The 14013-nt window shown below is 38.9% G+C and overlaps 1 protein-coding gene across 1 annotated transcript in view; it reads left to right on the top strand.

The window, feature by feature from the left end:
* Window positions 1-14013, top strand: part of LOC101854392 (adhesion G-protein coupled receptor V1) — a 108504-nt gene that overhangs the window by 76402 nt on the left and 18089 nt on the right. Inside the window, exons 83-94 of the mRNA XM_035968175.1 lie at window positions 1053-1234; window positions 2365-2547; window positions 2994-3155; window positions 4164-4251; window positions 5603-5752; window positions 6015-6205; window positions 6583-6723; window positions 7989-8141; window positions 9531-9671; window positions 10240-10385; window positions 11422-11626; window positions 13423-13526. Of these exons, the coding sequence (XP_035824068.1) occupies window positions 1053-1234; window positions 2365-2547; window positions 2994-3155; window positions 4164-4251; window positions 5603-5752; window positions 6015-6205; window positions 6583-6723; window positions 7989-8141; window positions 9531-9671; window positions 10240-10385; window positions 11422-11626; window positions 13423-13526 (1846 nt within the window). The remainder of the gene's footprint in view (window positions 1-1052; window positions 1235-2364; window positions 2548-2993; window positions 3156-4163; window positions 4252-5602; window positions 5753-6014; window positions 6206-6582; window positions 6724-7988; window positions 8142-9530; window positions 9672-10239; window positions 10386-11421; window positions 11627-13422; window positions 13527-14013) is intronic.

Below are 14013 nucleotides of genomic sequence, written 5' to 3'. Positions count from 1 at the left end.
TATTTTATGTCTTGGCACTTGTCTTGAACTCACTCTGTCATATGCTATGAATTTCTGCCCGTCTCTTTCCTTTTGATGTTCTGTATCTATTGCTGATGTTCTGTATCTATTGCACTCATCTTGTAGCTTGGCATAGATTAACTTTTTTGGCTTCATTTCTTTCTTGGGATTAAAGCACACTTTGAAGATTACCTCATTAAAATTTTTTATAGGGCCTTAATGTCCTTATGCATATAAACATCTTTATATAATATATGCGTATCGTGCATTTTACTTTTTGTTCTGAGCATGCTGATCTGATACTTGTGGTGTTCATTACCCTGCTGTATGCTGTGAATATTGGTTTCACTTATTATTTTTCGAGAATGAGGAAGAAGAAGATCAAGAACTTATTATTCTGAAAAAAGTCCCTTTAGCTGTGGTCCTACGAGGTTAACCGGAAGAGCGTTCATATCGATCGATGACCCACTTACATCGTCTGTGAGCTTGGCGAGTGTGCCGCCGGAGTCAATAGTGAAAGAGAACAATGAAAAACATGCCTCGTCTTTTGTAGCAATTTGATGCGATCTATGAATAAGTGCTACGACTGCATGAATAATCCCCTTATCCCCTTGTCGGTTGATCAGACGCTAAGAGTGGAAGTTACACCAAATCAAATAACTTTTCTGGAGTTTTCCAAATTTCACACCTGGTATGAACTTGTGAACAGCTGCTTATCATTTGATGAACATTTCTACCAGTGTTTTGCGTTTCAAAACAACACAGTTTCTTGAAGGGCACACAGGCACAAGCAGACTGATGCACACACATATTAGGGTAACGATGCAGACCCGCATGAAACAAAATGTCATTACCTGCTTGGGACGACAGACTTATCGGGGATCAGCTGGGTCATGCTGCGCAGGAATGCACTTATTGGCGAACATTTATCCGGAACCAGAATTTTAAGGTTAAAGGAGAAAATACGACATTTTTGGTAAGTTGAAATGTTTGTTTTTACAAATCTTGCAAAACATCATAGATATTCAACAGATTTTTCTTTGCTTTGACAGAAGATCGAATCCTAACAGTACAACTGAAACGTTTTGGGACATATGGAAATCTGGTTGCTGACTGGCTTAGTGGCTACTCTGCTGCGGGCCGGCCCGATGGAGTGGCTAATGGAGAGACTAACCCTAGTATTGGCTCTGTAAACTTTGCCCATGGACAAGAGGAGGCCAGTGTCTCGGTGCAGGTAAGAGACGCAAAGAAAGTTTTAGATCAAGTTCAAGCAAACACCGCAGGTGACCCACGGGAAACGAAGTGGCTGTTAGAAAAAATCTCATTAGCGATTATTATGTTGGCAATTCCTCTAGCGCCTGAGTGATGGATCATGGCTCTGGGGACATCAGTTGACAGGCTGTCACAGGAAGCTGAATCTGTAAACAGTTAAGAAAATGATGTTTTATCTTCACAGGTAGAGTGGCAAGGAGTGTGCAAATGGAGGGGTTGCCGGCAAAATTTAGTTTTGCTGATGTCTGCCCTTTTAAAAAGTTTTCGTTGTGTATCAGGGATTTTTAATAACAATATTTCTGACAGGAAAAACGGATGCATTTTGTTGTTATATAGAGAAAAATAGCTTGTACATTTTTGGTTGTATTGAAATATTTACTTTTACTTTGATGATCTGGATATGTATTTATCCAGTCTTTGATAGTTGATGTAAGAATTGTTTTAATTAATGCGTGGTATGGTATGTTTTTGTATGTGAAAAAGTATTTCCTTGTAATTTGTTGGTCTTGTTATTTGGTTGTTTTTTGTAGCTAGCTATGAAATGTCTCGTGTATAAACCTTATTATCCGGACCACATGGTTACTGATTTGTCTATTAGTGTAGGCCCCCACAGAAAACTCATATCAGATATACAGTCTTGTTTATTACCTCACTGTACAAGTTGTCAAAAAAGTACAGAAATGTAGTTTTGCACAGTTTTATCTAAATATTCAATGTTTTTTCAAACATGAGAGTTTGTTTAGTTTCGAGTGAAACAAAAGCTTGAGCAATGCAAAACGGAGGCAGTTCTTCACAAAATGGTATTGGAAGCTGAGAGTGTGATATTGGTTTGAAAGTGATTAAGAATTGAGTGCTGGGTTGAAAGTGGTTTAGAATCGAGTGTTGAACATTGTTTTGTGGTAATTTTGAGCTTGGTTTAGGTGGAGAAACCAGAACTGGAATTCACTGGTTGGCTAGATCTTTGGGAAGGGTTAGGCTCCCAGCTGTCTCCATCACTGTAGCAGTTGAACATTGGTTTCTTTTTTCTGATGACTACCTAAACCTAAGAGCTTTGGACGGTATAGTTGTATCCTGACATGTCTTCTCTGTCAGGTTTTACCTCAAGTTGAGCAAGCCGAAGTGTTTGTTCTGAGACTTCCTCGTGCGCCTCAGTCCCTGGTCAGTGGGGGAGCTCGTCTTGCCATGACTGACCTCATAGTTCGAGCAGATCCATCCGGCCTCATTCGCTTCTCTGATGATTCTCTGACACCTCAAGTTTCAGAGCTGGATGGGCAGGTAAGGTCTTTATTTGCTTTGTTCATTTGCATTTTAATGTGAATCATCTTTTTCATTTCATATTTGTCATCAAAGTGTGAAAACCTAGCCTTGTCTTACCTTCATAGTGTTTTTATTAGTTGGGTTTTTTTTGGGTAAATTGTTGTCAGTTTTCATGCTAGAGCTTTCCTCTTGCACTGTATAGATACTGTTTTAATCTTATTTAATAAAATGTTTACTAAGCAATAATTCAATATTAATCTTACACATTTGAAATCATGCTTTAGAAATGGTGCAAATGCTACCATGCTCTCTAGGTGAGGCAAAATCAAGATTAAAGCAGTATGATTAGTGTTGGAATGGCATATGAAAAGGCATGTGCTCATATTGTGTGCAGGGAACAAAGGGAGAGGTAGAGAAAGGATAGAAGTAAGCAGGAGTAAATAGCTGTATTTGATTCATTTCAGATCACCTTGACCATTTGGCGACTGTATGGATCAGAAGGACGCATTGCTGTCTACTACCAAACAGTGGCCGACACATCGTTATCCGGCCTGGATTACCAATCTGTTCCTGACAGTGTAGTTTCCATGGACCCTTTGCAGACTGTGGCCACCATTTCTGTCCAGGTTGATAAACTAACTTACTGCACCTTCCTCATATACATCAACTTCAATTAGTCTAATCTTAGAGAAAAGAGAAAAGCTTGTTTAATTTTTAACGCAAAATTACACAAAAAGTATACAGTAAAACCTTGGTGTAACGTACATGGCATAAACAGTTGTAATACGGGATGCCCACTACGGATGGGATCGGCAGATCGGGCCGATCGCCAGACTCGATCGCCTCAAAAACAAACGTGTTTGTTTTCAGTTTCAGGCGATCGAGTCGGGCGATCGGCCTGATCCAGCCATAGTGGGCACCCCGTATAACACTGGCTTTCTGAAGCCCCAAGTCCCATGCAGTAGTTTAACTCTGTTTGGCTATTACATAATTAAGCTAAGACATTAAAAATGTTGGGTCCGAAAGGAGTACATTGTGCCAAGGTTAAATAGTATTTGCTGTTATGGGGCTAAACATTTTAGAAATTTGGTTTGTTCAGGAACATCCATAGCCTCATTGCTATGTGGATCATCTTCACTATTATCATCATTATCCGCATCATCGACTCCATCAAAGTTAATCTCACCTCTGCCCTCATGATTCATGTTGTCTTGAACAATACTGACGTATATGCTTGTCCTCAACAAATTATTAATAGGAAAGTGAGAAAATTAATAGTGTGTGTGTGTGTGTTTGTGTGTGTGTGTTTGTGTATGTGTGTGTGTGTGTACATATGTGTGTGTGTGTGTGTGTGTGTGTGTGTGTGTGTGTGTGTGTGTATGTGTGTGTGTGTGTGTGAGAGATGAAGAGGTTGACAGACAGACAGACAGACAGACAGACAGACAGACAGACAGACAGACAGACAGAGGGGGGTGAGAGAGAGAGAGAGATAGAGAGAGAGAGATAGAGAGAGAGAGGGGGAGAGAGAGAGAGAGATAGAGAAAGAGAGAGAGAGAGAGAGAGAGAGAGAGAGAGAGAGAGAGCTATTCCATGTAAAATTTTTTCAATATTGAATTTGTGTTCATTCATTGAAGGTGTACCAAGACAACATTCCAGAACAGGCTGAAAAATTCTATGTGAACCTGACGAGAGTTGAGCTGTTCCCCACTCCTACTCAACCGGGTAAGTCAACAAGGGAGCAAATGTACGCGAACTTCAATTGCACTGAAAAAAATGAAAGAGCCGAGCATCAGACAAGGTGGTAAGAGAAAAATCAAGGAAGAGGAGAAAGGAAAAGAAAAAAACAAATGCTCACCAAGAGCTATAACCATACACTCTCTTTGATAGCTGCTAATAAAGATGATTGAGTGGACATGGGCTTGTCCCTCCTGCCATGAAGTTGGATCTTTGGCATAATCACAGAATAGCTATGGGGGCAAGATATTGTCACTGTCGCAAGAAATCCACTTAGTTCCAAATTTTGAGATTTTCAATTTTTACACCCTCCCAAAGCTCTATTAAAAATGCACCTCTCAACATCAGCAAAATGCAGTTTAATATTATGGTCAAGAAAACTAGTTTTTTGTCTCTGACATAAAAAGTACCCAAATAGACTTGAGTGGATTGCTTGCGACAACAATGATATTTGCCACATCATTTAAGGACTTACAGTCATTTTAAGTTGTGATTATTCAATGTTTTTACATCACCAAAACCTCATCTTTGCTTGAACGTCAGATTAGCCATCTAGACTGTCAACATGCACAGCTTTGTCATTCTGGATACCGACATAAGGTAATCGGGCCTGCCAGTATTATTGGTTTAAAAAAAATAATATTGGTGTTTTATGCCCCCATCGACACAATTGAGATAATTTAGGAAGTGGACTTTGACCCTGCTTATCAGGGCGAACTCAGGCTGAGAGGAATATGACACCCCAGCAGAAAGATGGAGATACTTGATAGAATTCTCCCCATGCAGGAATCAAACTCAGGTCTTTTGTTTGCAATGGCAAAATGCCTAACTGCTACACAACTGACACAGGTAATGCAAGCGGGAGAAACTTGCAATGAAATGTGGCGTCGATGGCCTAGTGGTTAGGCTACTGGACTCGTAATCATGGGGTTATTGGTTTGGGGATTTGAGCCGCGGGCCCGACGTTGTGTCCTTGGGAAAGGCACTTTACACAAATTTTCCTCACTTCACCCAGGTGGGAATGGGTACCCGGCCATAGACAGCGAAAGATCTTGTCAGTATGTTAGTGCTTTAGCGCCTATAAATGGCCGCTTGCACAGTATGCTTCCCAGGAAGTTGAGGTTGTTTCAGAATGCTCTCAGGTCTTCTGGGGTAATAGTATAGATTGTGAAGCGCTTATAGAGCTTGCTGTTGAGTGGGGATTTGCGCTATTCAAATGCTATCTATTTTTATTTATTATTAATATTAAGAGTAAAAAAACCTACAATAGAGAAGGATTAAGATAATTTAAAATGCTAAGTAATAGTTTTTCTTTGTTGATTCTCTTATTTTTGTGTAGTTCAAAGCCCAAGAGTTTCTCGACTGAACAGCCTGAGTCATGTGACTATCAGTGAGAGTAACGACCCTTACGGTATTCTGTGGCTGAGGCCCACGGAGACGAGAGTTGCAGAATCCTTCACATCTGTCACGCTGACCGTGGTCAGAACAGGTGGGTGTTTAGTTTTTCTATGTCAGTGTAAAGAATAAAGTAGTTTTTGTGATTTGTGTTAACATACTTTTAGCTTTGGAAAGGATCAACTTCTTTTTATTATTGTCATTTTGTTCACCTCTTAAATTTGTCATTTCTTAATATTCTATGTTCTCTTCATGGTAGAGAAAGCTTAACGAATTGTTCATAAAGCCCAAAAAGTTATGTTTATAAAGAGGAAAAATGTATTGCTATTGATTGTTTTGCTCATGCATATTCTCAGGTGGTCTTTTTGGTGCTGTGAGTGTAGTGGTGAGGACTGTGGGTGGTGGAGAGAGCTGGACCTCACAGATTGCTGCCAGAGACAGTGGCAATAATGACACCATTGCTGATGTTCTGGGCAAGAGGAACAGCCGAGAGGTAGCTATTGGAGGGCTTGACTATGATGTGCTCAACCAAGCTGTTGAATTTAAGGTAAAAGGCGAGGCTTATTATTTTTTATAAATACCGGCATAGGACAGTTTAGGTTTTGTCTGAAATGATTTTCTGTCTGCAATGATTTTCCTGCTGGGAAAAATATTGAGAGTGAAACTTTGCTGCAGCTATAACTTGTTTTCTTTTCCTAGCCCTTAGACATTAGTTTTAAGGTATTATATAATGACAAACATGTTTCAGCTTAAGGGGGACACCATTCATATTTTTTTTTTAAGTGGGCATTTTCTTTTAGGGATTTCCGTTCTTCTCCTTCAAGTTATATTTAATTAGATATTTCTGTATTTGTTTTGTTTATTGAATATGTACAAGCATCATCAAACACATTGTTTTGAAATATTTGCTTTTTTGTGTTCAAGGCTAATGAGAGGGAACAGCTTGTGACCTTGACCATTCTGGAGGACAACCTGGCAGAGGCTGCAGAGACTGTCCTTGTGTACCTGACACAGCCTGTGGGCGGAGCACGGATTGCTCTTGGAGCCCCCGATGGTGGCCAGAAGGTATCTTTCTGTCTTGTAATTTGATATTTAAAAAATTTATGGATGAGTGATAAATGGATTTAGTACTTGGACTTTGACCATCAAGCCGTATCACAATATCTGTAGCAAACATTTTGTCTGTGCGGCAAGTTTGATGGAGGCACTGTTGTCTATCACTGCACTCCGCAACTGCTACTCCTGTTGTGATGCGACCATACTTCTTAAAGCTATTGTTGTTGTAAACCTCGACAGAAGAAAGAAAAACAATGGTTGACACTTTTATGTTCATATTTGTTATAACTCATTGAACACTTTATAATGCAAAATTATAAAAAAAAGAAGATAGCAAATGAGTCATGAAGTTGGAAAGTCTATCAAAATGGCAGTACCTAGTTATATATATATATATATATATATATATATATATATATATATATATATATATATATATATATATATATATATATATATATATATATATATATATATATATATATATTTTCAACAGTCTTTAGCCTTACTCATTTTTGCCACACATTAAGCAAAATAAATGTTTAGTAAGCAAGACTCTTCATTAAGACACAGGTAATTTTTATATATATATATTACATTGTAAATATTTCTTTTGGAGGTTCAAAAAGAGAGATATGTTGGGATTAAATTTTTTTTTTTTGGTGAAACACCTTGACTGGCATTGAAAAAAGTGAATAGCAGTAGGTTCAGTGGTTTGGACTGTTGGAATTGTTTACTTTTGAAGTGTTAATGAAGATAACTGTGTGGTTTGTTACGCTACAAGCAGGCAAGTAGCCATATGTCTTCGTAATTCACAATTGGTCCCATTTTATTTTGTATAAATTATTATTCAGCAGACACAGCAATTAAATATGGAGCACAAAGAGAGCTAAAAATTACATTTTTGGTAGGTGCAGTACTTAACCTCCAAGCTCTGTGACCTTCAAGTCTATTTGATCCATGCACCTGAGCTCTTGTATGTCAATTGTTCTATGCCCGGCCCAATCCTTTGGTGCATGTTCAATGCATGGAAGAGTAAAAGTAGCCATGCTCAGGTGTTGGCTTGGGTCCATTTGGTTAAAGTGTAGTTCAGTCTTCAGAACAGAATTAGAATTGTGCTTTGATTATTTCAAAGAGTTCGAAATATTCAGCTATCTTTCATCGTTGCATCATTTTAGTCTTTTTTTGTACTTGCATTTCTATTGCAAAGAAATTTACTGATATACCAAAAGAAGAAAATCGAGTACAATGATATCTGTCATCAAATTCTGCAGGGTTATGCCATTGTGACTATAGAAGCAAGTGACTTGAGCAATGGGCTCATCGGATTCCGAGAGTCGTCTAAAAAGGTGGAGGTGGATGAGGACAGTTCTCCAAGGTTTGCACTTAAGCTCATCCGATTACAGTCATACTTCGGCACAGTTGTGGTAAGTATTCTCAGTTCTTCCCTCTCCCCCCCCCCTCCCACTCAACATTGTCTTTTAAGACTGTAAAGATGTGAAATGGTATTGTTAAATTGTTTATCCTAGATGTTTTACTTATCTTTTCATTTAATAATGTGGTTATCAATAGATTTAAAAAATACATTTGTAGGGTTTTGATTTTCTCCAACCTAGCACAATATTCATGGGACAGAAGTTGTGGAGAATGGGGGAGGGCTTGTTTTAAAGATTATTTAATCTGAAGGATGAAATAGCTAAAGTGTAAAAAAAAAAAAGAGAAAAAAAGTTTAACTTGTCTCATGACGAGTTTCAGTAGACTGCCGCCCAGAAGATTCTGTATGATCTGTTGATTCCAACTTTGTGTTCTTTGGATAAACAGTTTAGATGATTTCTCCTGACTCCTTTCATGTGTGCATTGGGTATCATTGCTTACAGGGACATATTGAGTGTTAACAGATTACTGCTCTGCTCTGTCTAAAGGTGTTCTGACATCCTTTATGTTTTACTGTGCTGGAATGAGCTCTGCCTCTGTGGGATTAACTGATCTTGAAGGAACTTGATTTATTATTAATGCAATGCAGCAGACTTTGTTTGAAATAAATTATGGTAGATACTAGAATGATGCCCTCTGTGGTAGAGACGGCGGAAAGCGCTTTTTCCCTCCAGAGCGAGAAGACCGAGAAGCTGACCTACTTCCCGCCAGGACCGGTCCCGAGAACGAGAAATATTTCCCGTCTCATGTCTAGGGCAATGCTTCTCGTCTCGTGACCAATTTGTCTTCTCGCCCCGCAGTTCGAGCCACTCGTTCAGCGAGAAGGCCGGCTGTGGCCGAGATTTCTCTTCTCGCCCCATAGAATGAGCAGCTCGTTTAGCAGGAAGGCCGGCCGTGGCGGGGATCTAAACTTAGAAACTATGCTTGCCCTGTTGCGCTGGTGCAGGCGGTGAAGGAAGGTAGGGAGACCAAGGCCTAGGCCCTGATCAACTCCCCACTCGCCTCGTCTCGCCACCCTCTCCCCTCCCTTTTAAGTTTCACACACAGGACGGCACGGTGATGGGTGGCACTGTCTGTGTTGTCATTTCTCGCCTCTCACTCTCTCCCTCTCGTTACTGTTAGTCGTTATGTCAAGCCAACGAGCAGTATCACGTCTTGGTACCGAGCAGTAGTTTAGTGCTCGGGCAGAGACGGGAACGGCGTTTCTCGCGAGAAACGAGTTCTCAGCTCGTCTCGTGCCCGCCCCTACTCTGTGGTCTCTTCACTGTGTATTAAAAAATATTTGGGGAAACTCATAAACAATATTTCTGTTCTGCTCAATTAATGTTTTTTCTGTGACCTCTTGACCACATCCAAGCAAAGTATAATCATTGTTTGCACAGGTTAAGTGGCGAGCAAAGAGTAGTTTGTCTGGGACAGTCACTGCAGAGCTGGTCAACCAACTGAATAAGACAGAGGGGGAAGTCTTATGTGCTCCTGATGAAACAGAATGTGACCTCTACATTGAGCTCAAAGATGACACGGTTCGTGTTAGCTTGTAATATATCATGGAAAGATAATTTCTGCTAGCCAACAGTTTTGCATAATTTTAATTGAGGAGAAATTTCAATCTGAGCTCTTACATTTTCTTAACAGGTAAAGAGTTCTCTTACCTCATGAAATCTTAACATTTTCTGTGCTCTTGAACATTATTTTAACGGATAACTTCCCATTGGTCTTAAGCTTAAATAGGCGGTTCATAAAGATATACCTAAAACATATGAAGATTTGAGTTCACAGCATGACTCAATAGATGTATCATGTCATAGGCTGTATCAGATTCAAGTGAAAATGTATTTGTCCATTTAGAAACTTGAGGACAAAAATACAGTATTCAATTTAGTCAAATTTGTTGTTGAGTATTTATCTACACTGAAAATCCGCCTAGAATTTTATTAAAATTCAAAATTTGTGTAGAACTCCCATCTCCTCCGTTTTTAGATGAGATAATCATTTTTTGCAGCAAATGATCATCTTTTACTTAAGACTTGAATAACAAAATTCAAATAATACATGGCCAATTGTTTTGCTCACTCTTGGACTTTCTTTCAGGATCCTGAAGAAAAATTCACCTTTTATGTGGAGCTGATGAGTGCTGCCACTGATGCACGACTTATTGAAGATAGCACAATAGCAGAAGTCACCATCCTGCCAAGTGATGATGTTAGAGGACTCATTCAGTTTGCTCCAAATTACAGGTGTGAATCTTTGAGTATTTACGCAGTGTGAAAAAGAAACAGGATTTTGAAATAATTTGAATGAAGTTTTATTTGCCATCAAATTGTTGCTCAGCATAAATCAGCTTTGGGAAAGCAAGTTGTAGGAATTACAGAACAATCAGACAAAGAGCTAGAAAAATAACAGATTAGAAAGAGGTTCCAAACAACGAAAAGTAAATTTTTTTTTAGTCTAAAGAATGAAAGGTCAGTAATATATCATTTCTATTTCTGGGATAAGTCAGTGTTTTGATGATTAAGAATTTCTTGGACTTATTATATGCTGTCTTTCAGTCTGTCTTTCCTGTCTGATTCAACGGATATCATCTTGTCAGAAGACAAAGTTCAGAAAGTTTAAATCCATTTGAAAACAATTATCTCTCAGTAACTAATTTTGAATGACTTCTGCTACAGTTGAATGTTTGGTAAAAAAAGCTAAGGGAGCTCATGAAGTATCGATGTTGTGTTTGGGTTTTTTAACCATACTGTATCATCCTGTATAGGTAAGACATTAGTGCCAAAGGATTGTACAGGCAAATATTATTCTTAATTCTTTAAAACTTTGGTTAATGTCAAAAGGGGAAAAATGATACATCACTGATGATTCAGTTTCAGACACTGAATTTTAGACTTCTCAGTTTGGGGCTCAATTTAAAGAATAAGAGAGCACCTTGCTGTAGAATGATGTTGTCTTTACGTTTGTTTTTTGTTCTAGAGGTATCATCTCTGACTCAGAGGTTGACGTGTATATACCCTACATCTTTCATGGTCGCGAGCTTCTGTTGCACATTCTGCTGTATCCAGGCTTATGTTGTCCCTCCACATTATTCTTTGCTGTCCTCTAGCTCTGCTGCCCCACATCTTTCCTTCAAGCTCCTGTTTCACTATGGTCTCGTGGCGTCTTAAGTGGCAATATTATTGTATTTTTCTATTTTTCTTTAGTATTGTATTATTTTGTTCTTTTTGTTTCTTTAAATGTGTAAATAGCTGTTTATAATTTGTGTATATATTTAAACAGACTGGTGACTGTCGGAGAGAATGACCGCACTGTCCGGTTGGCAGTGGAAAGGACTAAAGGGCGAGACTATGAGGTGTCTGCAACCTACACCACTGTACAGATGTCTCAGCGAGTGTTGGTGGCTGGCACTTATGTGTACCCTGCCCTCGATGCTCAGGACTTCAGGGGTCAGACAGGGTCACTGTTGTTTCCTCCACAATCACAGGTCAGAATATGAAAATCTTGATCATTTTGTGATTTGTATATTGTGAGTGAACACACTTAATGGAGAGAGAGAAGAAAGACAGACGGACAGAGAGAGACAGACAGACAGACAGACAGACAGACAGACAGACAGAAGGACAGACAGACAGACAAAAATCCATTGACTTATATGTATATTTCATTGCATCCAAAGTAATTTCCAGCCCTGAATGCATCAGTTTGCTACTCTGATTTTCTAGCTTCCTGCTTTGCTTGCTCTCTTATATATTCTATCCATCACCATCCGCTATTCAGTCCTTCTTATTATACTGCCATGATAGTCTTATTTAAGTGTTCCCTATAACTCTACTGATAATGATTATGATGTGGTCTGGACAGTAGGTCTGTTGCAGAGGTTTTTGGGTGAAGGATGTCCAGCTCAGTCTTTGTCTTTCCATCTGTCTTACAAAACGTTTCGAATCAAGAGTTTCTCATTGTATACCGCAGTGACTATCCTGTAGTAATTTTGAACTGACACATAACAAAATTTGTCAAGATATTTACCAGATTTTTGTGCTATGGTATTAAGCTCCTACATATGGGGTTGATATAATTTTTTTTTAAAATAAGCTTTCTTCATTGTTCCGAACATATTTGCATTTTAATTTTGATAAGTTAGTGTGGCTTGTCACTGTGGAAAAAAAATGCGGAGTGGCTAGCGTTTAGCTACAAGAACGAATTTGGTCGTTTAGCCTGACGCTACTGGCCCGAGGGGATTTCTGCGCATGTTCCGTGTTCTGGCCTGTAGGGGTCTCTCTCTCTTTCTCTCTCTCTCTCTCCTCTTTTTTTCTCTTTCTCACTCTTTCTTTCTCGCTTTCTCCCCCCCCCCCCCCTTTCTCTCTCTGCCTGCAGACAAAATTGTTCACTTTGACCTCAGCGCTGGAACGTTTGTTTACACTCGTATCACGGGCCGTCACGCGCTAAGATAAGGTCGCGCTCAAGTTTCGCTGAGGCGCAAGATAGGGTAATTGAAATATCTTGGTAGGCTTAGTAGAGCATCTTTGATAACATTACAACGCTGCTTTTCTATTTTTAGTAACTTTGTCACCGGCATTCCAATGAATAATAAAAAAGGGTGATAAATCTAGTCAACTTGCGAGGGAAGCCCCGTAGAAAGTTGCCTTTGAGAATAGCTAAAATTGCAAGAAATATTAGCAAAAGTTGCGCTGATGGCAAAAGTTGTGCACAAAAGTTGTGGGTTGCGGGCACAATTTCCTCTGAGGACAGAAAAAAATAGATGCCGGAAATACGTCATCTATATTTTAACCAATCACAGAGATTTGCTAGGTGCGCTTTATAGCTTCGTGTTGGTCAGTAGGTCGCGAGGCCGTGTTTACACTACCTAGTACTAGATCTAGGTAATCAGCTCTGGGTGGGCAGAAAAATGCTAGCCACCCGAGGTCGCAGAAATCCCCACGGGCCAGTAGAGTCAGGCTAATCGACCGAATTTGTTCGAGTAGCAAAATGCTAGCCACCTCACATCTGGTGGCTAGCACCGGCCAAAAAAAATTACACTAAAATCACTTCTTTGATTGAGAAGTATTTACCTTTCCACACTCATTGTGGTGAAATTTTTTTTTCATTGTGCCCGCTTGCTGTACAACAAAGTCAACTCAACACCTGGCATGCCTTCCACTTAATGTTGCTTGATCTATCAAACTCTTTTTTATGTTACTCTTTATCTTACCACTCATCTTTGCTTTCAAAGAACAAAATGTTTCGTCAAAACTAAGTTTAAAGCTGTTCATGACTTGACAGGAGCTTGAGTTTATGGACGTCAGCTTGACTCCTGTGCTGGCTTCAGATAACCCTTTGCCCAAACAGTTCTTCATCACTCTCTCATCACCTACTAATGGGGCCAGGTAAGTACACACAGGCTTCTGCTTTTAATTAATCTATTAATTCATTTTTTTGGTTTATTTATTTATTTATTTATCACTCTCTCATCACCTACTAATGGGGCCAGGTAAGTACACACAGGCTTCTGCTTTTAATTCATTTATTTATTCATTTTTTTGGTTTATTTATTGTTTTTTTCATTCATTCATTCATTCATTCATTCATTCATTCATTCATTCATTCATTCATTTCTTTATGTTAGCGTGTTTATTTGTTTGCTCATTATTTCTTAAATTTATTTATGTATTGAGCAATAATATGTTTAAAAAAATTACTATTGTCCATTCATAGAGTTATCTATAGTTAATTTTATATAGGCCTACCTTTTTATCGTTATTAATTAATTCATCAATGAATTTACTTTTTCTTCATTTATTGTTTTAATTATCTTGTTTACTTTCTTATGCACTACCCAGTCTGTTTATCTACTGTGCCAGTATATTTATTTAA

Source organism: Aplysia californica, unplaced genomic scaffold (genome assembly GCF_000002075.1).
Source record: "Aplysia californica isolate F4 #8 unplaced genomic scaffold, AplCal3.0 scaffold00043, whole genome shotgun sequence".
Taxonomy (NCBI): Eukaryota; Metazoa; Mollusca; class Gastropoda; order Aplysiida; family Aplysiidae; genus Aplysia; species Aplysia californica.
Note: the sequence above shows the minus strand (reverse complement) of the source record. Positions and strands in the feature narration are given on the sequence as shown.